Source organism: Parasteatoda tepidariorum, chromosome 10 (genome assembly GCF_982258835.1).
Source record: "Parasteatoda tepidariorum strain Cologne lab strain chromosome 10, Ptep-v5.0, whole genome shotgun sequence".
Classification (NCBI taxonomy): domain Eukaryota; kingdom Metazoa; phylum Arthropoda; class Arachnida; order Araneae; family Theridiidae; genus Parasteatoda; species Parasteatoda tepidariorum.
This window is the reverse complement of record NC_141764.1, coordinates 104,658,592-104,683,449: the sequence shown is the minus strand read 5'-3', so window position 1 is coordinate 104,683,449 and position 24,858 is coordinate 104,658,592. Positions and strand designations below refer to the sequence as shown.

The 24,858-nt window shown below is 28.6% G+C and overlaps 2 protein-coding genes and 1 non-coding gene across 3 annotated transcripts in view; 1 reads left to right on the top strand and 2 right to left on the bottom strand.

Annotated features, from left to right (window-relative positions):
* Nucleotides 1-718: 718 nt before the first annotated feature.
* Nucleotides 719-4,624, bottom strand: LOC107448150 (uncharacterized). The gene is made up of 2 exons (XM_087152957.1): nt 3,422-4,624; nt 719-3,019 (listed from the first exon to the last, which is right to left on the bottom strand). Exons 1-2 carry the CDS (start codon nt 4,622-4,624, stop codon nt 719-721), a joined length of 3,504 nt encoding a protein of 1,167 aa, XP_087009083.1.
* A 7,613-nt stretch (nt 4,625-12,237) lies between these two features.
* Nucleotides 12,238-12,310, bottom strand: TRNAA-AGC (transfer RNA alanine (anticodon AGC)). The gene has a single exon. It is a non-coding gene; the product is annotated as a tRNA-Ala (tRNA).
* A 30-nt stretch (nt 12,311-12,340) lies between these two features.
* Nucleotides 12,341-24,858, top strand: part of LOC107446556 (ribosome biogenesis protein WDR12 homolog) — a 52,744-nt gene continuing 40,226 nt past the window's right edge. Inside the window, exons 1-3 of the mRNA XM_087153568.1 lie at nt 12,341-12,680; nt 15,328-15,413; nt 24,424-24,527. Coding sequence (XP_087009694.1) covers nt 12,637-12,680; nt 15,328-15,413; nt 24,424-24,527 — 234 coding nt within the window. The 5' untranslated portion in view covers nt 12,341-12,636. The remainder of the gene's footprint in view (nt 12,681-15,327; nt 15,414-24,423; nt 24,528-24,858) is intronic.

Sequence of the window (24,858 nt, the reverse complement as noted above, 5' to 3'; positions counted from 1 at the left end):
ACAGGAATAATTCTAACTATAAGGAGTTTTTTTTTAGATACTGATAAATATAAAAACGATTTAATTAATAGCCATTTTCCTAGTTCATTTCTTAAATTCTATTTTAAAAATATCTTAAAAAACTTGACACATAAATTTTTATTTTTTATTTAATTTTTCTGCTTTTAGAATGAGCTCTGATTTTTTTAAGGTGGGAACTAACTATGATAAACTGTTCCTAAAGCCACTGGACGGAATAGTTTGGATGTATGACCTTTTATACTGGATTAGTTAAATATTTTTTAAGTTACTTCTTAATAATTTGCAGCCTCTTAAAATTAATTTAATTATTTTAATTGTCCAGTATAATAAACAGTTTAATATTTTATTTATTTATTTATTTATTTTGTTGTTTGGTTGAATAACACAGAGGCTAATGCCGGCAAATAAAGTATTTATTAAAACATAATATGAGGAAACAATAGTTCGCACACACAGTGCTACACATCTGAATCAACCAACAACTAGCCAGCTTCTTCAACAAATATATATCTATTTCCCCTATCGGGAAGTCGTTGTATTACATCACGCAACTCGCGCAACTTATTTGAGAAGGAGAGGAAAAATGAGATTTTATTTGCATATTAACAACACTCCCCTTGCGAATAAATACACATTTTTCCACAAAATATAAAACATAAATATACTAATTTTTCATACAACTTAAACTTATTAATAATTAATCAATTAAATTTATTTGTGACACAGTCCAAGTGAGCTTGTCAAAAGTTACAGCTTTAGTTAGGAAATCTGCGATCATTTCGTCCGTTTGCACATACTCTACTTTAATAATTTTGTCAATTATATCCTTTACGTAATGAAGTTTCAAATTTATATGTCTCGTTCTAGAAGATGATTTTGCCCTATTCAACCAATCAATTGCAGATTGATTGTCAGACGAAATGGTCACAGGTTTCTTTACAAATATAGAACAATGCAATTCTTCCAATAAATTTAATATCCACATTAGTTCTCTACAAACACCACCTAAAGAAACAAGTTCCGTTTCACAAGTAGATAGAGCAACTGTTTTTTGTTTATTACTCTTCCATAAAATTAAAGAATCGCCTAACATTACAATTTCTCCTGAAAATGATTTCCCATTTTCAGCATTTCCCCAGCTTGCATCGGCATGAGCATTCAAAAGTCCTGATTTGTTACTAAAAAATAATTTTTTATCCTTTGTACCATTGAGATATTTTAACACTCTTTTAGCTAAATTAAAATGTCGTTTCTCAGGTTTATGATTAAATTGAGATAAGTAGCTCATGACAAATGCTAAGTCTGGTCGTGTTCTGTTCGAGAGATATAAAAGTTCCCCTATTAATTCTTGATATTGTGTTTGGTTAACCATTTCGTTTGAACAATTAAAACTCCTATCCTCACCTCTTACGATTGGTGTTTTTACACATTTAGAATCAAACATACCATGTTTCTGCAGTAAATAGTTTATATATTCAATTTGAGACAAAGTTACGCCCTTCTCACTTTTATTTATTTCTATACCTAGAAATTTATTCTCTTTACTTTCTTTCACTTCAAATATCAGAGATAATTTTCCCAATATATCATTATACATTTGCGAATCTGAATAAATAACTATTAAATCGTCTACGTATATTCCAATATAAAAATACTTAGAATTCTCTGTTCTAGTGAAAATACAATTATCCGAAGCTAGCTGTTTTAAACCAAGCTTTTCTAATTCCCGTTTAAGATGTAAATGCCAATTTCGACCTGATTGTGGTAATCCGTAAAGACTACGTTTTAACTTGCATACTTTATTTTCGCCATATAAATGTTTAAAACCTGGGGGAATAGTCATATATACAGTTTCTTCTAAATTACTATAAAGATATGCAGTTTTAATATCTAAAAATTTTGCTTCTAAATTTAATTTGGCAGATAATGCTAACAACAAACGCAAAGATTCGGTACTTAACACGGGTGAGTAAGACTCTAAATAATCACGATTTTTTACTTGATTAAAACCTGCTGCTACTAACCTAGCTTTGTATTTATTTTCTTTCATAGTAAAAACCCATTTACTTTTAACTATTTTTACATTTTCAGGCTTATCTACTAAATCCCAAACATCGTGTTCGTGAATAGAATTTAATTCTTCATTCATGGCTTCTTCCCATTTTAACCAATTTTTATCCCGTTTAGCTTCATCAAAATTACCCGGAATATTAGTTACTAAGTTTGAACTTGCTTTTTCCTTTATTCTATCTGATCGACGTACACCTAGCTCTAGTAACCTGTTTTCGTCTTCAATTATTCGTTGTTCATTTAATTCCCTAATTTTTTCTTTTGTTGCACCTACTGGACGACCGCGAGTTTTAGTTTCACTTAGATCTCGGGTATCTTTCAAATCCAGTGGAAATTCAAAACTTGTATTTTGGTCTTCTACGTTAGTTTGGATATTAAAAAATTCATCGATGTCATTAGATTTATCCTCACTAAACAAATTACTACTACCTAATAATTTCTCATTAAATTTTACTGAACGTTCTTCGATTACTTTATTTCTTTCAGGGTCGTAAATACGATAAGCTCGTCTTTCATTCGAATATCCCAACATAATACCCTTTTTACCTGGAATAGAAAGTTTGTGTCTTAAAGCTTTAGGAACGTGATAGTATACTGTAGATCCAAAAACACGTAGATATTTGTAGTTCTGCTTTTTATTAAAGAATAATTCTTTTGGAACTTCAGTTTTACCTTTTCGAGGAGTTAGGTTAGTAACATGCGTTGCATAGGCTATTGCTTCAGCCCAAAAATTTAAAGGAAGTTTACTATCATAGATTAATGTTCTAGCTCTATCTAACAAAACTCTATTAGCTCTTTCAGCTTTACCCAAACTTTCTGGGTTGTACGGCACAGATTTTTCATGTGTAATTCCGCATTCAGTGAAATAAAACTCAAGATCTTTATTTACAAACTCAAGACCATTATCACTACGGAATTTCTTAATTTTCTTATTTATTAAGTTTTCAAATTTCAGCTTAAAGTTTACAATTTTATCAAATACTTCGATTTTGTTCTTAAGAAAATAAGTAAAATACATGCCAGAAAAATCATCTACTAATATTAAAAAATATCTTGAATTACCTAAGGACTTAACTGGGAATGGTCCACACAAATCACCATGTATTAATTCCAAAGTTGTTGAACTTTGAGGAGTTAAAATACTAAAATGAGGTTTTCTGGTAATCTTAGAAATATCACATGATTCACAAGACAATTCATTATCAATTTTTAAATTTAACATTTTACACATTTTACGCATATAATCAGCATTTAAATGACACAATCTTTTATGCCAAATTACATTCATTTCAGCGTTATTTTTAACTTTGTTACACTCAGAAAGACATACCTCGTTATTAACATTAGGTTTTAGCTTAACTTCCAACTTTTTATTCACATTTAAAGCTTTCAAAACTACGCGTCCATTAGGAGCAATAATTAATACTGAGTTTGAATGTGATTTTACATTAAACCCCTTATCCATTAAACATGTAACTGACAGTAAATTATGACGTAATTCTGGTACATACAATACATTACTAATTATAATTCTTGCATTATTACTTAGTGAAATAGCTTTAACAGTTCCGGTTCCTTTAGTATCTAATGTAAAAGTCTTACCTGCCTGGTATATTTTACTGTCGCAAGCATCTAGAGTTTCAAACCAGCGTTCATCCTTGCACATATGAGACGTGGCTCCGCTATCCAGGATCCAACATTCGTCCACTTGTCCTTTCTGTTCAGCTGAAACTAAGGCGTAATCATCTGGAGTAGCACTTTCGGATACCAATGTCTCTTGAAAATTTGGTTTTCGGCGACCTTTTACTCTGCTTGTCGATGGTTTGTAGCCTCTATCTGTTCCCACTTCTTGATATTTCGAATAACAATCCCTTGCTATATGTCCCGGTCGTCTACAGGAGTAGCAAATTTTCCTAGGTAAACTCTTCTTCTGAGTAGCATAGGCAGATTCCAAATTTCTATGTCCACGGGATTTCTGTAGTAAATCTTTTTCTACTTCCCTTAAGACTTCAAGTATTTCTTCTATCGACTTTTCTCGTTGCGTTTTTAAAACTTGTTTTATGCGCTCATATTTTCCAGCTAGACCTCTGACCGTGTAGAACACTAGTTCTCTGTCAGATATTTTCAGTCCCAAGGAAGCACACTTAGTCGATAATCCTTTAGCTCGAGCTATATAATCGTTTACGGCTTCTGAATCCAGCATTTCTAAGCTCTTAAGTTCGGCACCCGCATCAATCTTTCTATCTTCCTCAAGCCCAGTGTAGGTAGTTTTAATTCTTGTCCACAAAGCTTTTGCATTCTTTTCTTCTGCATATTGCAAAGCCTGTTCGTCTGATAGAGACAATTTCAAGTATGATACGGCATCTTGGTTAGTAGTTTCCCAAACTTGCAATTTACCAGGGTCAGTTGGAGCTTCCTCTATCAATGCCGACATTAGTTTTTTGAGATTCAAAACCGCTTCCATTTTCATGGCCCAAAGATGATAATTAGTTCCAGTCAACTTCGGAATTCCAAAAACTAAGTCCTTTTCCATGATGATCGTAAACCACGCTGTGCTACCACTGTTGTTTGGTTGAATAACACAGAGGCTAATGCCGGCAAATAAAGTATTTATTAAAACATAATATGAGGAAACAATAGTTCGCACACACAGTGCTACACATCTGAATCAACCAACAACTAGCCAGCTTCTTCAACAAATATATATCTATTTCCCCTATCGGGAAGTCGTTGTATTACATCACGCAACTCGCGCAACTTATTTGAGAAGGAGAGGAAAAATGAGATTTTATTTGCATATTAACAACATATTTTTATTATTTTTTATTATTATTATTTTTGTATAAATGGAATGGGCTCTGGTTCATAAAGAACCATCCCAAATGAATGCAGATGATACGTGTTTTTGAAATTACGTAAAGATGTATGACTGAAGGATAAAGTCTATAAACAGCTTTCTATCCGTATGTGCAGGCTCTGACTTTCAAATAAGTCACCCTATGAAAGATGGAAATGTGTATACTGTAAAATTTTGTAAGGATGTATGAATGAAGGATAAAGTCTATAAACGGCTTTCTATCCATTTGTACAGGCTCTGACTTTTAAATAAGTTACCCTATGAATGATGGAATGAAAATGAATGATTTTTTCCTCTTTAGTCTGCTAATTAAATTAATCCGTTAAGCAATTTTTATTTTTATTATTATAAATTTAATAACATTTTCTCCATTTTTGGCTTTTAATAAATTAATTTCCGAATAATACATTTTTACTAATTTTTCTCATAGATGGCAGTCCTAATACTTCACTTTAAAAATTTTTTTCTTCTTCTTCGATCAAATATATATTTTTTAATTTTATTGTATTCGATTCAAGCTATAAGCACAACTTCAAATATTTTACCTCTTCGCGAATTTTGTTAACTGTTTAATTATTATACTTTTAAACCTAAAGCGCATTTTGCTACACGCCGGTAAGTTTGATTATTTTTTGCTTTTTTCTATTATTTCATGATCTTTTTCAACAAAATGCTTTTTGCGATATCGACGCATAGAAAGAATAATTTTTATCCTAGGATAATTATTCTTTATTCAGAAATATCGCATAAACATCACCTTCATGAAAAATTGATTTAATTCCTTTATATCTTATCGAGATAAAAGTCGGTAAATACTTCTTTTATTCTGGAGGTCGTAAATACCTTGATTCTCTCAATAGTAGAATAATAAAACGCAGTAATGCACCATTTTAAAAATATATTTAATGTACATAAGTTGCAAACCTGCAAAGAAGTTTTCTGGTCTCATCTGGATAAGATTTACGATAAATTCATGACGTGTATGTATTTATACCAAATGTATCATTCCAAACTTGCATATCATTCTATGAATTAACTAAACAGCGAATTTCCATTATTTTCTCACAGTTTATAGTAATAATCTTTGCGGTTTCTTCAATGTCAATTGCAAATTTTATCCCGATCTGCTTTCACGAGATCGGGATACCAAAAATTATAATATTAGCGCTATTTCAATAATGCAGTGATGAAGCTTTCGCGTTATTCACATATTTTCTGCATTCAAAAAAATAAAAGAAAAATATTGCTTTTTAGTACTGTTTTAAATTTTTCTTTCAAATTGCATTGACTTATTTTGCATTTATTCGTAATCACAGATCATATGATAAGTGCAATCGATGATCATGATTACATTAATCACTAATAAAAGTGATTGATCACTATGTGATCATTATTTCAATTCAGTTGCAATGGAATTGACGTTTACTCCCGGTATAATCTAAGAACTTTATGAAGTAAGTCTTCCGGACATTCAGCAGATAAATTTTTAACGTTTGGTCTTTCATGAATAGCAATCTTACTTCAAACTCAATTAAAAACGGATTCTGATAGTCAATCGAAGAAAAAGAATTACCGTCATTTCGATTGTGCCCAATACTTGAAAATAAACTACGGAAAAATAAATAAACTAATAAACTAAAACAAAATAAACTAAACTTGAAAATAAATAAACTAAACTTGAAAATAAACTATATTTATTTCTTCCAGAAAGCCTCCCCTTCAACCATTTATTTTGCTAATATTATCTAAAATGATTAAGGCGGTAGCATCAAAGGACGATCTTCTCTTCAAGGCAAACGGTAACCATAGCGACGGGAAATCACTTATCCAATAACAACTTACTACCCTAGAACATTTAATAGAAACCTCATTCTGGGTTGAACTGTATTATTAAAGATATATTATATTGCATTCTATTTTAAATACTTTTTTTCTCATTCTTTTACGGTTGCCAAAGTTAGTTGAGTTGAGAGGTCGCGGAATTATTGGTTTGTTTGGTTAGAGCAAAACTTGTTTCGCTCTTCTATCGATTGCATCTTTTCTCACTTTGGAAATAAAAAGAGTGTTCCAAAATTTACATTCGAATTTCGCATCCTTTGTGATGCTAGAACCACAATCGATCGTTTCTCATGGGACCACTCATTGCGAACGATAGAAAAATCGACGAAGATGGATCAAATTAACATATTAAATAATGATGTGAAAATGCATAAAGAGTAATAAAGAAGTAAAGTTTTTGTTTTCTTCCAATGTCTACCTAGAGAATGATCTTCGTCATATAGGCATCTGAAGGGCAGATTTGTTGGCCACTCTTTCAGGGGCACCCTATTATGTGGGCCAACGTTGCTCCCACACTAAGAACAGATAGTACAGAGAATGAAAGAACATCCATGCCTTGCCCGGGATTTGGACCTAAAACCTTTCTAATGCAAGTTGACTCTTCAAAAAAAATTTTTGATGAAATTTTTGAAAAAATTTAAGTTTTTTTTGAATAAGCCAAATTAAATAAAGGTTTTCAAATGCATTAATTTGCGTTCAAAAGATGTTTCTTAGTATAGTGAAATGATCTATTACAAATTATTATTTTAATTAATATATGTCAACATTTAGTCTCCAATAAAATTTTGATTAAAATTAATTTCATTTTTGCTTCAGATAAATCTTTCTCGGCTGTGATAAATGATTACTTAACAAATAATCAAGCTTGTCCTGCTAGTGGGGACAAAATCAACATTTTTCTAAAAAAAAATTATGGAAAAAGTAAAAACATTTGAAGTCCAGATATAAAACAGAATGCAGTAAAACGTCCAAATTATTGGTAAACACTAAACGAGTTAAAAATTATATTTAGTTGGTTTATTTGATAATTTTTTTTAAAAAAAATGCCCACCTAGCACCCTCTCGTTCAAAGTAAAATTTAAAAACAAAAAATGCTGATCGTTTTGAAATGTTTACAAACTATATAGTTATTACTAAATGAAGTATGTTCAAAATTTTATGAAAAAATCTTTAATAGTTTTAAAATTACATTATTATTTTTTATTTTATTTAAAAAGCAAAAACTCTTTATGCTGAGTAATACTCATTTTCTTTGATTTCTGCGTTCATACTGATTAGGTTAACGATTTAATATAAATAAGTGATTTCAGAATTTAAATTAAGCAAATATGTATCAAATGAAATACATCGATTATCAAATATTTTAAAATGAATAATGAATTGAGGAATATTTTATATCAGATTATTTTAAAAAATATATTTTTATTTTAAATCGACCAATCTTAAGAATAATAAATTAATTTTTTTTAAAAATATGAAAAATGTTAGACCCAAACAACTGCGAATTCTATTTTAATCCAACACATAAATTATCTGAAGAAATGTTTTCCCCCTTTAAATTCTGAAAAAAAATTAAGATTAATAAATTTATTTTTGATGTTTAATTTTTTTTTTTTAAATGTTAAACCCAAACAGTTGCGAATTCTATTTTAATCCAACACATGTAGTAAAATATTATCTAAAGAGTAATGTTTTCCCCCATTAAATTCTAAGAGAATTAAGAAGAATAAATTAGTTTTTGATGTTTAATTTAAAAAAAAAACATACAGTAAAATTAAACTTAACATATTAAACCCAAACAGTTGTGAATTCTATTTAAATCCAACATATGTAATAAAATATTATCTAACGAACAATATTTCCCCCCATTAAATTCTACAAAAAATTAAGATTAATAAATTTATTTTTGATGTTTAATTATTTTTTTTTTAAATGTTAAACCCAAACAGTTGCGAATTCTATTTTAATCCAACACATGTAGTAAAATATTATCTAAAGAGTAATGTTTTCCCCCATTAAATTCTAAGAGAATTAAGAAGAATAAATTAGTTTTTGATGTTTAATTTAAAAAAAAAAACATACAGTAAAATTAAACTTAACATATTAAACCCAAACAGTTGTGAATTCTATTTAAATCCAACATATGTGGTAAAATATTATCTAAAGAGTAATGTTTTCCCCCATTAAATTCTACAAAAAATTAAGATTAATAAATTAATTTTTGATGTTTAATTTTTTTTTTTAAATGTTAAACCCAAACAGTTGCGAATTCTATTTTAATCCAACACATGTAGTAAAATATTATCTAAAGAGCAATGTTTTCCCCCATTAAATTCTGAACAAATTAAGAATAATAAATTAGTTTTTGATGTTTCATTAAAAAAAAAAAAATGCTAAATCCAAGCAGTTTCGATTTATATTTTAATCCAACATATGTTTTAAAATATTAAAGAAGAATATTTTCTCCCATTAAATTCTAAAAAAAATTAAGAAGAACAAATAAATTTCTGATGTTTAATTTTAAAAGAAATATATTAAGCCCAAACAGTTGCGAACTCTATTTTAATCAACACATGTAGTAAAATATTATCTAAAGAAGTTTTCCCCCATCAAATTCTAAAAAATATTGCTCTTTGTTTTCTTAACTACTGTAGGAAATAAAATTATAAGTTGTGAATTCTATTTTAATCAACACAAGTAGTAAAATATTATCTAAAGAATTTTCCTCCCATCAAATTCTAAAAAATATTGCTCTTTGCTATTTTAACTACTGTAGGAAATAAAATTATAAGAAATGAAAGCATTGTTAAGATGCAGTACAGTCGCGTGTGGCACTTGCGCTATAAAAGTCTACATCGAAAAAAAATCTTGTGGCGGAAAACAACAATAAATTGAAGGATAAATAATGTAATAAATTCTGAAGAATTCAAAGATAAGTTTAATAAATACTGAAGTGAAATAAAATTTAAAAAAATATGTATACATGGATTTTGTGCCTATAGATCTGGCATTCTGTAACATCTCTAATACAAATAAGAGCCAAATGCTTTTATTCTTTTTATTAAGTTTTAAAATAGTTTACATAATCATTTTTTTGATTGAAGAAAAATTTGTTGATCCATGGAAATTCCGTTGATTCCTTTGAAAAAAATTTTTTTTCATAACAAACAATTTGTTTTATAACTGTATTTCCTGAAAATAATAGTAAGACATTTATCACTGGTAAGCTTAAATATGTATGAGTTTAATATATGCTTAAATATTAAGCTCTTTATATTTAATGAAAGTAACATATTATTTAAAAAAAATACGAAATAACGGGGCTTTAATCACTTTAAATCAAACGTATAACGATAAAGAACATTATGTGATATGCGACACTGTGAGTTGTGTATAATACGTATTTTTAAAAAGGGGCATTACCTATTTACTATTTACTGCATTTTATTATTCTACTATTGAGAGAATCAAGATCTATGACCTATGACCAAGAGATCTATGACCTCCAGAATAAATGAAGTATTTACGGGCTTTTATCTCGATAGAATATAAATGTATTGAATCAATTTTTCGTGAAAATGATTTACAAAAATGTGAAACAATAAAATTTAAAATCCTAAAAACTATCATGAAAACCGAAGAATCAATAACGAAAACTAACAACGAAATGTTAAGAAAACCCAATTGATGGAAAATAAGAACGGCTGTCACCCCATTTTCGCTTTCCAGCTATAGCAATCACTTCAAGCGTATAAAAATTGGCTTGTCTCAATCTTTTCGAGTTAGTTAAAAATGTTCAATAAGATTCCTCTCTATGGGGAGTATAAGCTCTTTTGGGTACAAGAGAAACTTGGCAAAAAATATCGAGTTGAGTTACGAATTTTGTGATCGCTAAGACATCTCATTCCTTTTCTTTGCTCAGTGGCGTTATGTTAATCTGCATTTATTTCTACATTTTATCGAACTCAATAAAATGTAGAAATAAATGCACATTAATATAATAATATGCACATTAACGGTTTCCGTGTAGTTAAAGGCTCGTTGGTTAAAGCTCAAAAGTTTCTTCCTCGCAAATTTCTTTTCATTTTGTTGATTGCTTGACTGTAGTAATTTACTCAATTCATAAGATATTAAAAAAACAAAAATAATCGTAGTAAATGACGTAATGAAAATTTCCTTAATTGAAAAAATATTTTAAGCTGTCTGATTATTAGTCCTCAAATCCTAAAAATGTCGTTCTTAAATGTTTCTTCATAACTTTTCCTTAAACTCATAGATGGCGCTACAAAAAGCATGTCTAAATATTTCATTCTTAAATTTATTATATTTAAACTTTTTTAATCTTATTCAGAAAAATGTTTCGTACATATAAAAAATTATAGTCTCAATATTTTAATTTAATATGATTACAGGAGGTATTGATAAGTACTGCATAAATACTCTGAAAAATATATTTATCAAAAATAATTATATAGGATAATATATAGTACTTATAATAGTCCATAGATGACGCCACTAAAATTGAACCTTAATTTCTTAATTCTATAAATTATACTATTAATTAATTTTTAATTCCATTACTGAACGCTTTTATAATATGTCAAATCATATCATATTTCAAATAGATTTTAATTTTTAAAAGCGTATAAAGAAAAAGAAAGCTTTGACTTATATGAAAAAATATACAAATAATAACACAGCAAAATTTATTAAGAAATTCTAGCTGTACAATTTGACATTACGCAAGTGTGAAATATTTCTTCAGTAAATATTCCAAATAAGTTCCAATCGAAAATTAAAAGATTAAAATTTTCCAGCAGAAAAATGCTTTCATGGCAGAAATTCAGTAAATTTTACCTTCAAAACAATATTCTTTCATTAAAAAGAAAGCGTTTGGTATTCAAATAATTTTTTGAATAATTTTTACCATTCTAGTGAAATAATATATTTGTTTTGAAATCTCTCCCTCTCTGAAAATTTATTTAAAATTTTAAAACACAGTTACAATTATTTTTTAAAATTTTTTTTTATAATTATTTATTTTTATTTATACACATTTTAAACAACTAAAAAGAAGGAAAAAATTTCAAATATATATAAACATTCCTTTATTCCATATTTAATTGAAAATAAAAGTATGTTAAAAATACTTTAAGAATGCAAATCATAGAACGGACAATTTTTTTTTCGTATTAGTTATTACCTCCATTTATCTTATTAATTACAGTACTAACAAAATAATTGAATTAAAATAACATCAAGTTACAAACAAAATGGATAATTTAATGATAAGACGACATTTAATAAAATATATCTTTTATCATAAAAAGTTTAGAGAAGACGGGATCAAAATCTAAAACGACACATAAATAGAATATTTTTATTTTAAATATGGATTTTGTCAAAACTTAGCAACGTAGTGCACAATTGGGTTATAATTGTAAAAGATATGGAGGCGCCGGGTATCGATCCCGGTACCTCTCGCATGCTAAGCGAGCGCTCTACCATCTGAGCTACGCCCCCGATGATAATTGAGGAAAAATTTAATTTTATTTTCATAAGGAAAACAACTTTAATAAAGTGTTTGTTATTTTTTAAGCATGATAGTTTTATAACATTCATTAATTTATTTTTAGAATGAAATCATTTTTAGAATTCTCTAGATTTGCCATGGAAATATAAAAAATTTTGATAATTAAAATTTATTTATTTAAACTGCAACCGTTGCATATGCATTCCTGTTCCATGCTGAACATAAAAACAACTAGTATAAACAAACACCGGTTCTTTTGTATGTGATTAGGTTAATCGTTCTTTTTTTCACGAATTGTCTGCAATTAATATTTGTTATGGAATCTCATCTGCAGTTAAAATTTGTTACAAAACAGCGAGAGTAAGTCTTTTTTTTCTGTTTTGGCGATAGCAATTGTTATATGTAATTTTAACTTTATTTCCTCTATTAGCGTTTATAACGTGGACGTTAAATCTCAAGTTGCTGTATCATCAGTGCATTAAAGTGTTCTAAATGTTTATTTATAATCTGTGAATACTCAACTAAATCTGGCAAAAATAACAAAGAAACAGTTGGAGTTCTTGATTTTTTTTTAAATGAATCATTCAATTGAAAATAAATTTATAAATATATTTTTTAGGATGTGATTCTTAAGAAGAATCTGATTTAATTAGGGGAGACTGTCTTACCTTGAGACACTTTTTTTTTTTTTTTTTTGATCAATTATTGTCAAAATTTTATCATTTGAAAACATTTTTAACTAGATTTTGTATCTGTCATAGAAAAATTTTTTAAAAATGTTTAATTACCTTGTTAAGTGTCCCAAGGTGTACCTCCTAGACCTGGAGACAGTTAAAAAAATGTGAAAAGTTAGGTAGACATTTTTTAAAAATAGTATAACTAATTAAATTTACATTTTTTTTAATTTTGTTAATAAAGTTTTAGTTTGTTAGTTTCAACTTCTTGTATGCAAATCCAATTGTACAGAAACAAATGTCAAACCTAAAGAATGTTCAAAGCTTTGCTCTGCTTAAGTTTTAGCGAAATGTCATTTGAATCTATGTATGATTTGTCTTCTTTTTCGGGATAAATAAATGTTGCTGATTAATTCACTCTTCTCAAAAGTGATAGCTCTTACTCATCTCTATGAACTCTTTCAACGCAACCTAAAAAGTCAACAACAGATCTTTTACCAGCAAATTTGATATGAGCAAAATCTCCAATAGAGATGCAACGGATATCCAATATCGATCCGGCTAGTAGGCCGGATATTATGATTATCCGGCAGTAACATTTGGCTCGAAATAAAATATCGAGTAGAAAGGTAAAAATGAAATATATATATATATAATTCATCAAAATGATGGTAGAAAATGTAATTTTAACATAAAAATCAATATTCTTTTCAAATATATTTTTTTTTATACTTAAAGTGTTTATAAAATAAATAAATTATACTTAAAATATGTATTAGGTTTTAGTTTTTATCTCAGTCACGCCTACAACAGCTATGTTATACTAACCATTGATATAAATATTCTCAAAGTATGTTAGTATTTTGAAAGTTATGTAATATAACATAGTATGTAGTTATATAAAAATATGGTCTACAATTACAACAGAATATATTTACTATACGGATATACATATTTATTATATTATAATTATATAATAGTCAACCTTTTTGATTTTTAAAATAAAATGAAATTGGCAATCTTATCAAATAAAAACATATAAATATTAACTAATAAATAACTAATTTTATTAATTTTTTTTTCTAGTTTCACTTGATTTAAAAAATTGAGAAAAGATCTGAATGGTTGGCAGTTATATTAAAGACAAATATTAGAATAAAGTAATAATCGATCTGAGGAATTGTTTTATAAATACTTATTTTTAAAAAAAGTACTGCGGCCAGATACCGGATATCCGGCTCACAGAATATTAACTGTTTAAGTTGTTTTAAAATAATCGAAAGTATTGTTAATGGCACTTATCAGATAATTTAGTCAGTAAATATTTATATATATAAATAAATTAAATCTGATTTTTTTATATTTTTGAAAAAATCTTTATTTTTGCCAACCATGATTACTAGCATTTGTATACTCAAGTTATGAATATGAATTTCAAGTTATGAGTATAAATTTCAAGTCATGAACTCAAATTTGGATAAAAATTTCAAGATTTTTAAAAATATGCTCAGATAATTCTGCGTTTTATTTTAGAACTCTAAAAACTATTAAAAACAGGCTATTTAAAATAATACTAGAATAGATCATTCTTTATAAATTCTCCATTGCAGCCAACTCTACTGGATTTTGCCAGTTTCTCATGTCTACTGGTTTCATAAAAATTCTCCTTATTTTTGAAATTCCCTAAAATTGAGTAAGTTTCCTTAAAAGATCCCTATTGAAATAGAAGTTTATACAGATTATTGCTAGCTGGAATATTTTAAAAAGTGTCACTAATACACAATAAGACGAGCCTCATTTATAAAATTCTGTTAACTATCTTTGATGAATAAAGTGCCTGTTACTATTCAAAATTATGAGTCAAATACTACATAACATTTAAGGATCATTTAATGTGAAATCATAACTGTGGAAAACATTGCAGTTTTTCTATTTTCAGGAACATAAAAATCCCTATTTAGTAGGTATATTTTGCAACAATTATCATGAAAATTATATTGTTTCATAAAATCTACTGGATTTTTTCCTATCTCTGTTGGCAGCTATGATTTTCTATCTGTTATAAAATGTCACTACAGTGGCAACTTTATAGATATGATGATTATTACTTTATCAAAGAAAAATAATTTAAAAAAAAAAAACCGGAATTTATAGACCGAACTTTTTTTCAATTACAGTTTTTTTCTTTTCTTGTCCAGAGCTAGCAAACCAGGTGTTTTTGATGTTTTTATTAATACAATATTATAAATTTTAAGTAAATTATATTGTAGATGGCATTAACTTTTTTTTTCAACACATAATCTATATTTGTAATTATGTTTTCATGATTGCAGGTATGCAGTTCCAGATAATCCATTCTCAGTTCTTGATTCAGTTTCAGTGAAAGAATTGAATCAGTTGATTAACTCATTATTAAAAGGTACAATCTTTTGTTTTGTTCATGTTTGAATTGCTTACTGAAAACATCTGCAGACGGCTGTTTAGAAGAAATTTGGGTCCGTTAATGGACCCTTAGCAAAATATAATTTCATTAAAACGGACTCCTCACAAAATATTTTAACTCAAAAACGGACCCTTCACAAATCTGTTTATCTTCGTTATTGTTTCGTTAATCGAATGAACCCTTCCCAAGGGAAAAAAGAGAAAGATGGATGTAAACGAATTAAGTTTTGTCTTTGGCAGGCACCGAATATTCGTCCGAAATGAATATTCTGCGTTCAGCAGTATATGCTAAATACCAAACAGTTGTGTGTTGCATCTCTAATTTAGAAGGAGCAATTGCTGTTTATTTTTGAAAATGTAATTTTTTTTATTATAGTTTTACAGTGTTAAGCACAGGGTTGGCAAGATTTTGCCGCTGGTGGAAAAAACCATGGTAAATACCGTTCCGGCAAAAACCAGGGTGCATAGCGTTTGTAAAAAGTACTTAAAGGTGCTTTTTTGGGGATTTCGTTTTTAAAAGCTTTTAAAGGTGCATTTTTCAGCTGGCGTTTTTAAAGAGTGCTTTTTTTTTCGAATAATTTTTTTTTCTCCCTTCAGTGATATCTGGTGGATCCCATGCATTTCATGAAAAATGGGGTGTTTGCTACGTAATCATTCACGCGAACTTCATGTCGTACCCACGTTATGACTTGCGCATGCACGCACACTTGAAACCGAAGCCCGAGTGCTCCGATTCGGATGGAGAATATCAGATCCTTATGAAATGTTTTTCTTTTTAATTTATTTTAATTTTATTATTGTTTATTTTATTTTACTTCCAACACTTTTTTGATGTAGGGGGTACGGGTATTTTAGTTCTGAGTTCAGGGTCAAGTTGAATTCACTCGATGATTTGGGAAAGTAATGATTGTTTCGATTTATGTCTGTTTCTTTTTGGGTTTTTGTTAACGCTAAAACTGTTTATAAAAAGTTTTTGTTTTTCAATGATATCACTGATTGAATATGAATTTTTTGAGTGCTTGAAAATTTTTGTAAAGTGCTTGAAAAGTTTTTAAAAAGTGCTTATTTTTGATTCAAAGATTTGGCTACGCACCCTGAAAAACAGATTTTTGCCAAGCAAATTGGCAAAAACCTATATTTTCCAAGATGAGAGGACAAAAACACATTTTTGAAACAAAATTATTCCTAAAATTGAAATATGTACTACAAATGTAAATAATTACAAAAAAATTAGCAAAATTGTTATTCCATAATCAAATCATATTGTAATAATATATCATTTTAGTAGTTTAAAACATTATTGATTGGAAAATTTGTGATTTTCTTTTTTCCAGTGAAATGAACTTATTTTAAATGAATATAACTATAATTTAAAGCATAAAATATCTATCAACATGTGTAGTTAATTATTGTACAGATAATAATTTTTTATAATAAATAATAATAATAATATTATTCAAATAATATTTATTTGTAAAAAAACATTTACTTAAGGATTCTAAAATGAAAAGAGGTCAAAAACTTTCAATCTTTTAAAAATTATTACCCTTATATTAATATGTGAGAAATAATTTTTTCATGTAATGTATCAAAATTATTATTCCTTATGATTGATTTAAATTTGTTTCAAGTATTTTGTAATAATATTTAATTAGCAATTTAGATAATTTGGTTTTTGACGGTTTTTACCAGGTTTTTGCCACTGTCCTGGCAAAAACTCCAACTCTGGTTAAGCATAATCTTGTATCTATTTACAATTTAAAAACTTGAAAAAGTTTTTTGCAATAAGGACGAACCGGACCCTATTTGCACAAATTCATAGAAGCAGAACTCTGGTTGAAAGAATGTGACTTAACGTTTATTTTATGTTCACAAATTCCGAGTACTTTTTTCACAATTTTATAAAAACGGACCTTTTACAAAGTGTCTGGACAGACCCCTGATCTGCAGGAGTAAATTTGTTGTTACTTATTTTGTGTTTACATTGTGCATGAAATATGAATAATGGTTTTACTCCATTAACATTTCATGTGCAATCCCTTGGGGCAGAATTTTTATGAGCTATCTATCTGCGACAAAACTCTCTTGCACTAATATCTTTCTGCAATATATTTTTAATAATAATAAATATATCTGTTACTAATTTAAAGTAACAAAAACCCCTTTGTTTACAAACAACAAAGAAAATAAACTGTATATATTTTTATTTGAACATGTAATAGTTTTTTATTCCAATATGATAGGTGATCCTCTCGCATTTTGTTAGGGAGTGGAATACAGCTTATTTCCTTCTTCACATTTTGAAAATAATCATCACAGTTAAAATAATAATTAAAAATCGTGAAATCTGTAGTAGTAATTGCCAAAAAAAGATCAACGACGAAATCACGCAAATCGGACTCCTCATATGCGTGTTTCGTTTCTAGATTAGGTTGTTGTGAAATAGTATTATATAAAAAATATCGGATTTAAACTCTATGAAGAAATCAATAGCAATAACTGCCAAAAAAGTGATAGAATTATTGCCTTAAAAAGTAAATACTCAAATGCACAAAATTTATCGGGATATTAAATCCACATGACAATCAATATCAATAACTGCCGAAAATATAATCGAAATATTGCATCGATTTAGAATACTTTTGGCGTAAATTGGATGCGCCAGAGAGTAATTATCTAAATACATGGTTCAAATTTTACGTATGAACTTCTGTAGAAAAGAAAACTGAAATTTTTTACTTTTTGGGTTTATGAAATATCAATGAATCTCATGAATATCACTGGAATATAATGCATGAAATATCAATAATGTTTTTACCCCATTAACATTTCATGTGCAATCAATTATACATTGTTCTATTTTAAGTGAATTTTCTGCCGTAGTTGTATGAATAGGATATATTTTTCCGATTATGCGTTTTCACTTATGCAGTACCTTTTCATGCATATAGCAGTATTTGAATCCTGTAATAAATGACTTTTGCATTTTTGTAATAATTAGTTTTTTTAGTTATGGTAATTATAAAAAGGATTTACATAAGTAACAATACTGCCAATTGCATAAGCTTTTGCAATTACACTCCATTTTCTTCCTTTCTGCATTGGGGCTCAAATCTTCTGCGTTTTGAAAATGTACATTGAACATTTTGTGCCTTCTTGAAATAATTTCTAGACATACGTGTGTAAAGATAGGGTCTCTATGCCTTGCTCATACAATGACATCATAAATTTTTGTTGTGCTCCACCCAGATCAATGTTATAGGTCATTGATTAATGAAAAACTGTAAAAAGGAATCATATTTTACTTCTATTTTTAGATCTGTTTGAACTGATTGTGTTAATTTCCATAGTTGCTACTTAAATTATTTGTAAAATACAGAGTTACATATTTAAAAGAATGAGCTATAAATTACATCAAATTTTAATATATGGACTTTGTCAGGCCCAGACTGGTATCTAAAATCGGCCCGGGCATTTTAGAGATATCGGCCCTCTACTTCACATAAACATAGCGTATGCGGCTCCTGGTGTATCATTTTTAGGCATTTTTTACTTATAAATTCTCATGAACGTAGGTTAATTTATCGAAGTAAGAAAGTAGATAAAAATTGCTTAATAATCCTTTATGGAATATATTTCAGTTTAAAATACATGGTTCTTATGGGGAAACATAGGTTGATAAAATCAAAAAGAAGGTGAAAGATGAAGAGTAAATAAAAATATTTATTGTACTACACATGCATGAATGATTTATATAAACATTTTTTTAAAAATAGATTTAATGCTTCTTCAAAAGTCTTTAAATTAAAATTTAATTTAATGACTTTTGAAGAAGCTCACTATTTTCTGCCACTTAATCGATTATATCGTCGCTATCTAATTTCATTAATAGATCTTTTTCTATTGCCATTACCATGAGAGCATTCAAATTATCCGATGATAAAGTACTCCTCATTCGATTTTTAATGTGGAGAATGATCTTTCTCACGCCACTTGACTTGCTAGTAAAAATTTTAATGCTAGACCAATTAAATTGTAAGAATTGGTCAATAAATTGAATCTCTGTAATATCTTGCAACAAATAACACAATAGCAACAAATAACACAATTTTTGCACACGCTGCGTGTCTCACATTTTAGACTTACTTACTTCTTCTGTTTCCAGAGTAAAGTCGTTATTACAGGGTTCCCACGGTCCTTGAGAGTCCTTGAATTTTTTTGTGCTAAATTTGGGTCCTTGAAAGTGCTTGAAAAACGCCTTAGGTCCTTGAAAAACTTGATAGGTCCTTGAATTTGTCCAATACTGCCAGCGGCCCTTTTTATAATACACCCGCGGATCTTGCTCGTTCTTTCTGTTTTGTTCCCGAGCTCTCTCACGTGGTTTTTAACGCCACCGTTTCTAACCGGGCCTAGCGTCTTGGTGTCTGCCAAGCGCGCTGACCACAGCAGACAATCAATGCGTTCGGGGCGAGACTCCACTTCATCTTCTGTCGCATATGCTTAGATCTTCTTTTTTCTTAGCGAAACTGGAATACTCTCGAATTTTGTAACAATATGTACCTTGTAGTTTTCAATAAATTTGCCGTTTTACCATCCGCACTTGTCCTTATGTTTGCGTCATTTCAAAACTTTATTGTAAAGCGTATTCGCAAAGGCACGGCTTCGTATTTGTGTTATGTAGTTTAGACTAGTTATGCCTGGGAAGTGCTATTTTAATCCCCAATGGATGGATAATCAAGCTTATAAAGAATGGATTTTATCGATGCCCGAAAAGAAGTTCAGAGCCAAGTGCCGATTATGCATGAAGGAGATCGATATCGCAAAAATGGAAGAATCTGCTCTGAAATCACACATGAAAGAAAGGTAAAACAAAAAAGCAGTCTCATGCCCTGAGTTCTCTTTTTCCAAAGACATCAACATCTAATTCATCTGGTGTAAATACTCCTTCAACATCGTGTGCCCCATGTGAAACAGAAACTTTAGTGCCCGAAGTAACATTGTCTTCTTATCTAGTCAAAAGGAATGTGCTTGATACTGAAATTCTCTGGAATCTGAAGTGCATCACTAGTAATTATTCATGTAACTCCTGTGAAGGGATTAGTAAATTGTTCTCCAAAATGTTTGCTGATAGCTGTATAGCGAGACAATTTTTTTGTAGTGCCACAAGGTGAGCCTATTTGGGCTCCTTTGGATCGGCACTATACTTCAAAGGGATTCTTATAAATGAGCTGAAGAATGTTGATTTCTACACTGTACTCTTTGATGAGACGTTAAATCAGTCTCTACAATCTAAGCAGATGGACATTATGGTAAGGAATTGATAATAAAGTTTGCACTAAGTATCTTACCTCCCAATTTATGGATCATGGAACTGCAGAAAATATTTTGTCCTCTTTTTACAAATGCATGGATGATGGTTAAAAGCTCTCTAAAATACTTCAATTATCCATGGATGGACCCTATGTCAATTGGAAATTCTATTAGAAGCTTCAGTGTGAATTAAAAGAGAAATATTCCCACCAGGTCATATTCATTGGCAGTTGTGGATTACACATAATGAATAATGCTTTTAAACATGGTGAAAATGGGATATGTTCCTTCTAATTTTTATTTTCAGAGAGAATTGTTGCTGCATAACATTTAGAGAAGGTTGTGTAAATTATGGACGAATAATTTCAGAAACGATGTTTAATAGAGGAGAGGAGGGGGTTATGGAATAGTCATGGAATATGAAATACCTAAGATTTAGCTCTGTCTTTCATGCAGCCTTCACATGGAAATACACAGGATTAAAGGATTTCACCATTAACATTTCATTACCATTAGTTATAGATTGTGCTGAAAATGATTTTGTGAATTAATATGTAAAACCAGTAGGGTTGTTTTTAAAAAAATATAAATTTTAGTCCATAATACATATACTCTCTTCTCTCTATATAGGCAAAGCATTTAGGTATTATATTTGAAATTAATTATTGCCACAACAGGCATTGTTGCTTCTAGTAAAATAGAAGAGAATAATTTTTAAAATTGGTCTTAGATTAAGGTCCTTGAAAATTTTGTTGAGGTCCTTGAAAAGTCCTGGAAAGTCCTTGAATTTCAATCTCATCATAGAGTGGGAACCCTGTATTATCTTCATTTGAATGGTCTTCTCTGATTATTTTATTATCTTCTAAGTCTGAATTTTTCAGTTTTTCCCAGCGTAAAGCTAAATTTCTTAGTTCAATCCTCAAATTTTCACCTCTAGCTGTTTCGTCAAATTTTAGCCAGAGTTTGCTTAACTCATTTAGTTTGCCAGATTGAAGCTTGTTAAGACGTATTTCAGGGAAACGTTTCGGATCTAGATAGGAAAAATCGGTGTAAAATTTTCCATTTGCGGGAAACCGGTGCTCCATTGACGCTACATCTGTGTTCAAAATAATGTTGTGGACGTTTTATCTTAAATGCAGTGGTTTCATAATCAAAAACTGTTTCATTCGACGCTGTCTCACCCGGCATCGATTTTCTTTTCTTCAATCTTTTTTGTGGAAACTTTGTTTGAATTTCTATTTTAGTTTGTTTCTTCAAATTCCTTATTTGCGTGAATAATAAAATCATCTGTAACTTTTTGTACACCTTCAAAATCTCTCACTATTTTTTTAGTTCTAAACACGTTTGTGATACCATTCCAAAAGCTTTTAACATGTCTAAACCGGAGGTTTGAAAATATTGGGAGAGCGGTGTAGTTAATTAAAATATTCTTGAGAATATTTTGGCAGTGATTGCTGTTTCATATTTGCAAAATTATTCTAAAAATATTTTTGCCTTTGCAAAAATTACGTAAATTTTTAAGATCGTTTCGGTAAGAATGTTTGATAAAGATATGTAGAAAATTTAAAATATCAGCAACTCAGGAATTCCCATTCCCAACTTTATTTTGATTTAGACTAGAGACCCCTATTTAAATGTTTGTGATATTCATGTCCCTCTCAAAGTCACAAGAAAGTTTTAAAGAAAGTACTACAATTTAAAAATATGATTTTTATGTATTTTAATACAGAATTCTAACAAAATTGAAAAGACTTTTATATTTCTCTTGTATAAATTAACAGACATTTTATCTTTAGCAGTTTACAAGATTAAGAGCCCATTAAGAATAGCTGTTTCATAAAAATTCTTTAATTTTCCTATCAAAATATGAAAAAATATTGCATAAATGAATACAATATGTGTTAGTCAATTTGCTATACAAACAAATATCAACTTTATTGCTATTTTTACTAGAAGACAATGAAGTGTATAGTGTAATCAAATATTATTTGAATAGGTATGCTATTGAATTCTGAGGTTAAACCAGTTTTTACTTTGAATGTTTTAGTACGGTACAAATTCGACAATATGCCCCCATAACCCCTTCATCATTATAGACCTTTAAAAGTCTTTCGACCGGTTGGTGGTCGATACCGATCCTGTAGGAAACCCCTGGAACTTAATACCTATATAATATAGAAATAAAAATTAAAAATAGGTACTTACCAAATGGAATTTAAAAAACTCACAGAAACAAATAATACATTATATTAAACTCCCCCGATAAGTTCTGGCACCTACTTTTCAGTATTCTACAGGAGAGAGTATGTTTCCTTGTGGCCTAATAGTAGTAAGTTTTGTAATGACATCATATAATGAATATCAGGATAAGAAAAGACATGGGCAAAGACTATATGAATTTCATACGAAATTGTCATAATTTGAATGTATTTCAACTAGAACTGTTTGATATAACTGTTTGAAAATTATCAATCAAAAATAAATGAAAGGAATAAATCTATAACAAAACAAAATGCTAATTCTAAAAAAAATGCTTAATACATTAATAGCATTGCTTAATTTTTTCAATTAAAACAATAAAGATGGATTGATTTAAGTAAAAACAGACACAAGCTTAATTAATTTTTTTTTAAATCAAAAATGTCTTAAGATTTATTAATTTAAAAATAATAATAAAACTGTAACGAAATATTTTGCGTATTAAAAATAAAAAAACAAGCGTAAAAAACAACCAAGGAAATATTTGTTTGAGTAAAACGTATGTTGAATTATTTGTTGAAAAAAATGTGCTTTTCAAACATTGCTAGACCTTTTATTTATTTATTTAAAATAATAATGTTGTATTGACTAATGATCAAAGTCCATACCTTATAAATATTAAAATTAATGTAAATCTTGTTTTATTTATTTATTATTTTCTTTTTTGAAATTAAAATAGACTTAAGATTTATTGTTTTATAAATAATACTGATTACTTAACAACACATATTGAAAGAGTTCAAAGAAAAATATTTTAGAAAATGCTAAATTTTATAGTGCTATTGTTAAATTATTGAAAAGCATCAAAACATTGCTTAGCTTTTTATTTAACTGAAAAAATTTTGTTATTTTAACTAATAGCCAATTTTTTAAAATAAATAAATAACGCAAACTTTCTTTTAATTCTCTCAAAAGTAAAAACAAATTTAACATTTATAGGCTTCAGTTTAGTTTTTTTATAATTAAAAAACGACTGAAAATTTATTGGTTTTAAAATAATTAAATTTTATCAAATTTTTATACTTACATGCATTATATAAATTTTTAAAAAAAAAAAACTTAAGTTTTTCTAACCAGGTATAAATTACTTAAGTACAAAATATCTCGGTTCTATGGCTTAAATGAAAAAATTGATTCAAGGTTATTTCTTCCATAAAATGCGTTAACCAGCTTGAAATGTTCCGAAATATTTTGTAAAATAGGGAAAGTGGATCCCTAAGAAAGGTTCATTAAATAGAAAATTCACTTCGCTATTTGGAAGTTATTTTACGAAGAGATTCCAAAGTGTTCTTGGTTCCTCGAAAGAAAAAAACACGAAATAGAGAAATTCGCAAAATAGAAGTTCGTTAAATAGGAGTCCGACTGTATTTCAATTACATTACACTGCATATTACTATGACAAATTAATATTTATGTAGATGGAAGAGAAGATAAAACAGATGAAGAATTCGACTTTTTACTTCTTGGAGAATTGGTTCGTTCTTCATTGGCTGACCATTTGGTATCTAAAAATGCTACAAGCGTAAGTAAAACACAACAATTTTCTTCTCTTTTATTTAACATTTTAATTTATCTAAAGTTTTGTTGACTGACTTTTTTTATACAAAAATACTTAAGTTTTGCCATTTTGCTGATGTTTTAAATTAGTATTTCTTTTAGAATAAATTATAATAATTTTTTTTAAATAAAGAAATCTCGTGAAAAATAAATTTGATAAATTCTTGCTGCAATAATTCATTGAATTAATGTCAAAGTTATTATTTCATCAAATGATTGACCTATCAAACCCAGGCACACGATCAGAAAAGTTTTTTTTTTTGTAAAACACGTATGAGAAAACTTGTGGCATAACT

What these genes read in the sequence shown, in the direction of transcription:
- LOC107448150 (XM_087152957.1), bottom strand. Translation starts at nt 4,624, where the DNA reads ATGGAAAAGGACTTAGTTTTTGGAATTCCGAAGTTGACTGGAACTAAT. An exon ending in AACCTAATGTTAATAACGAG is followed by an intron (nt 3,020 to 3,421) that starts GTATGTCTTTCT and finishes TTAATAAATAAG; the next exon opens with AAAATTAAGAAATTCCGTAG.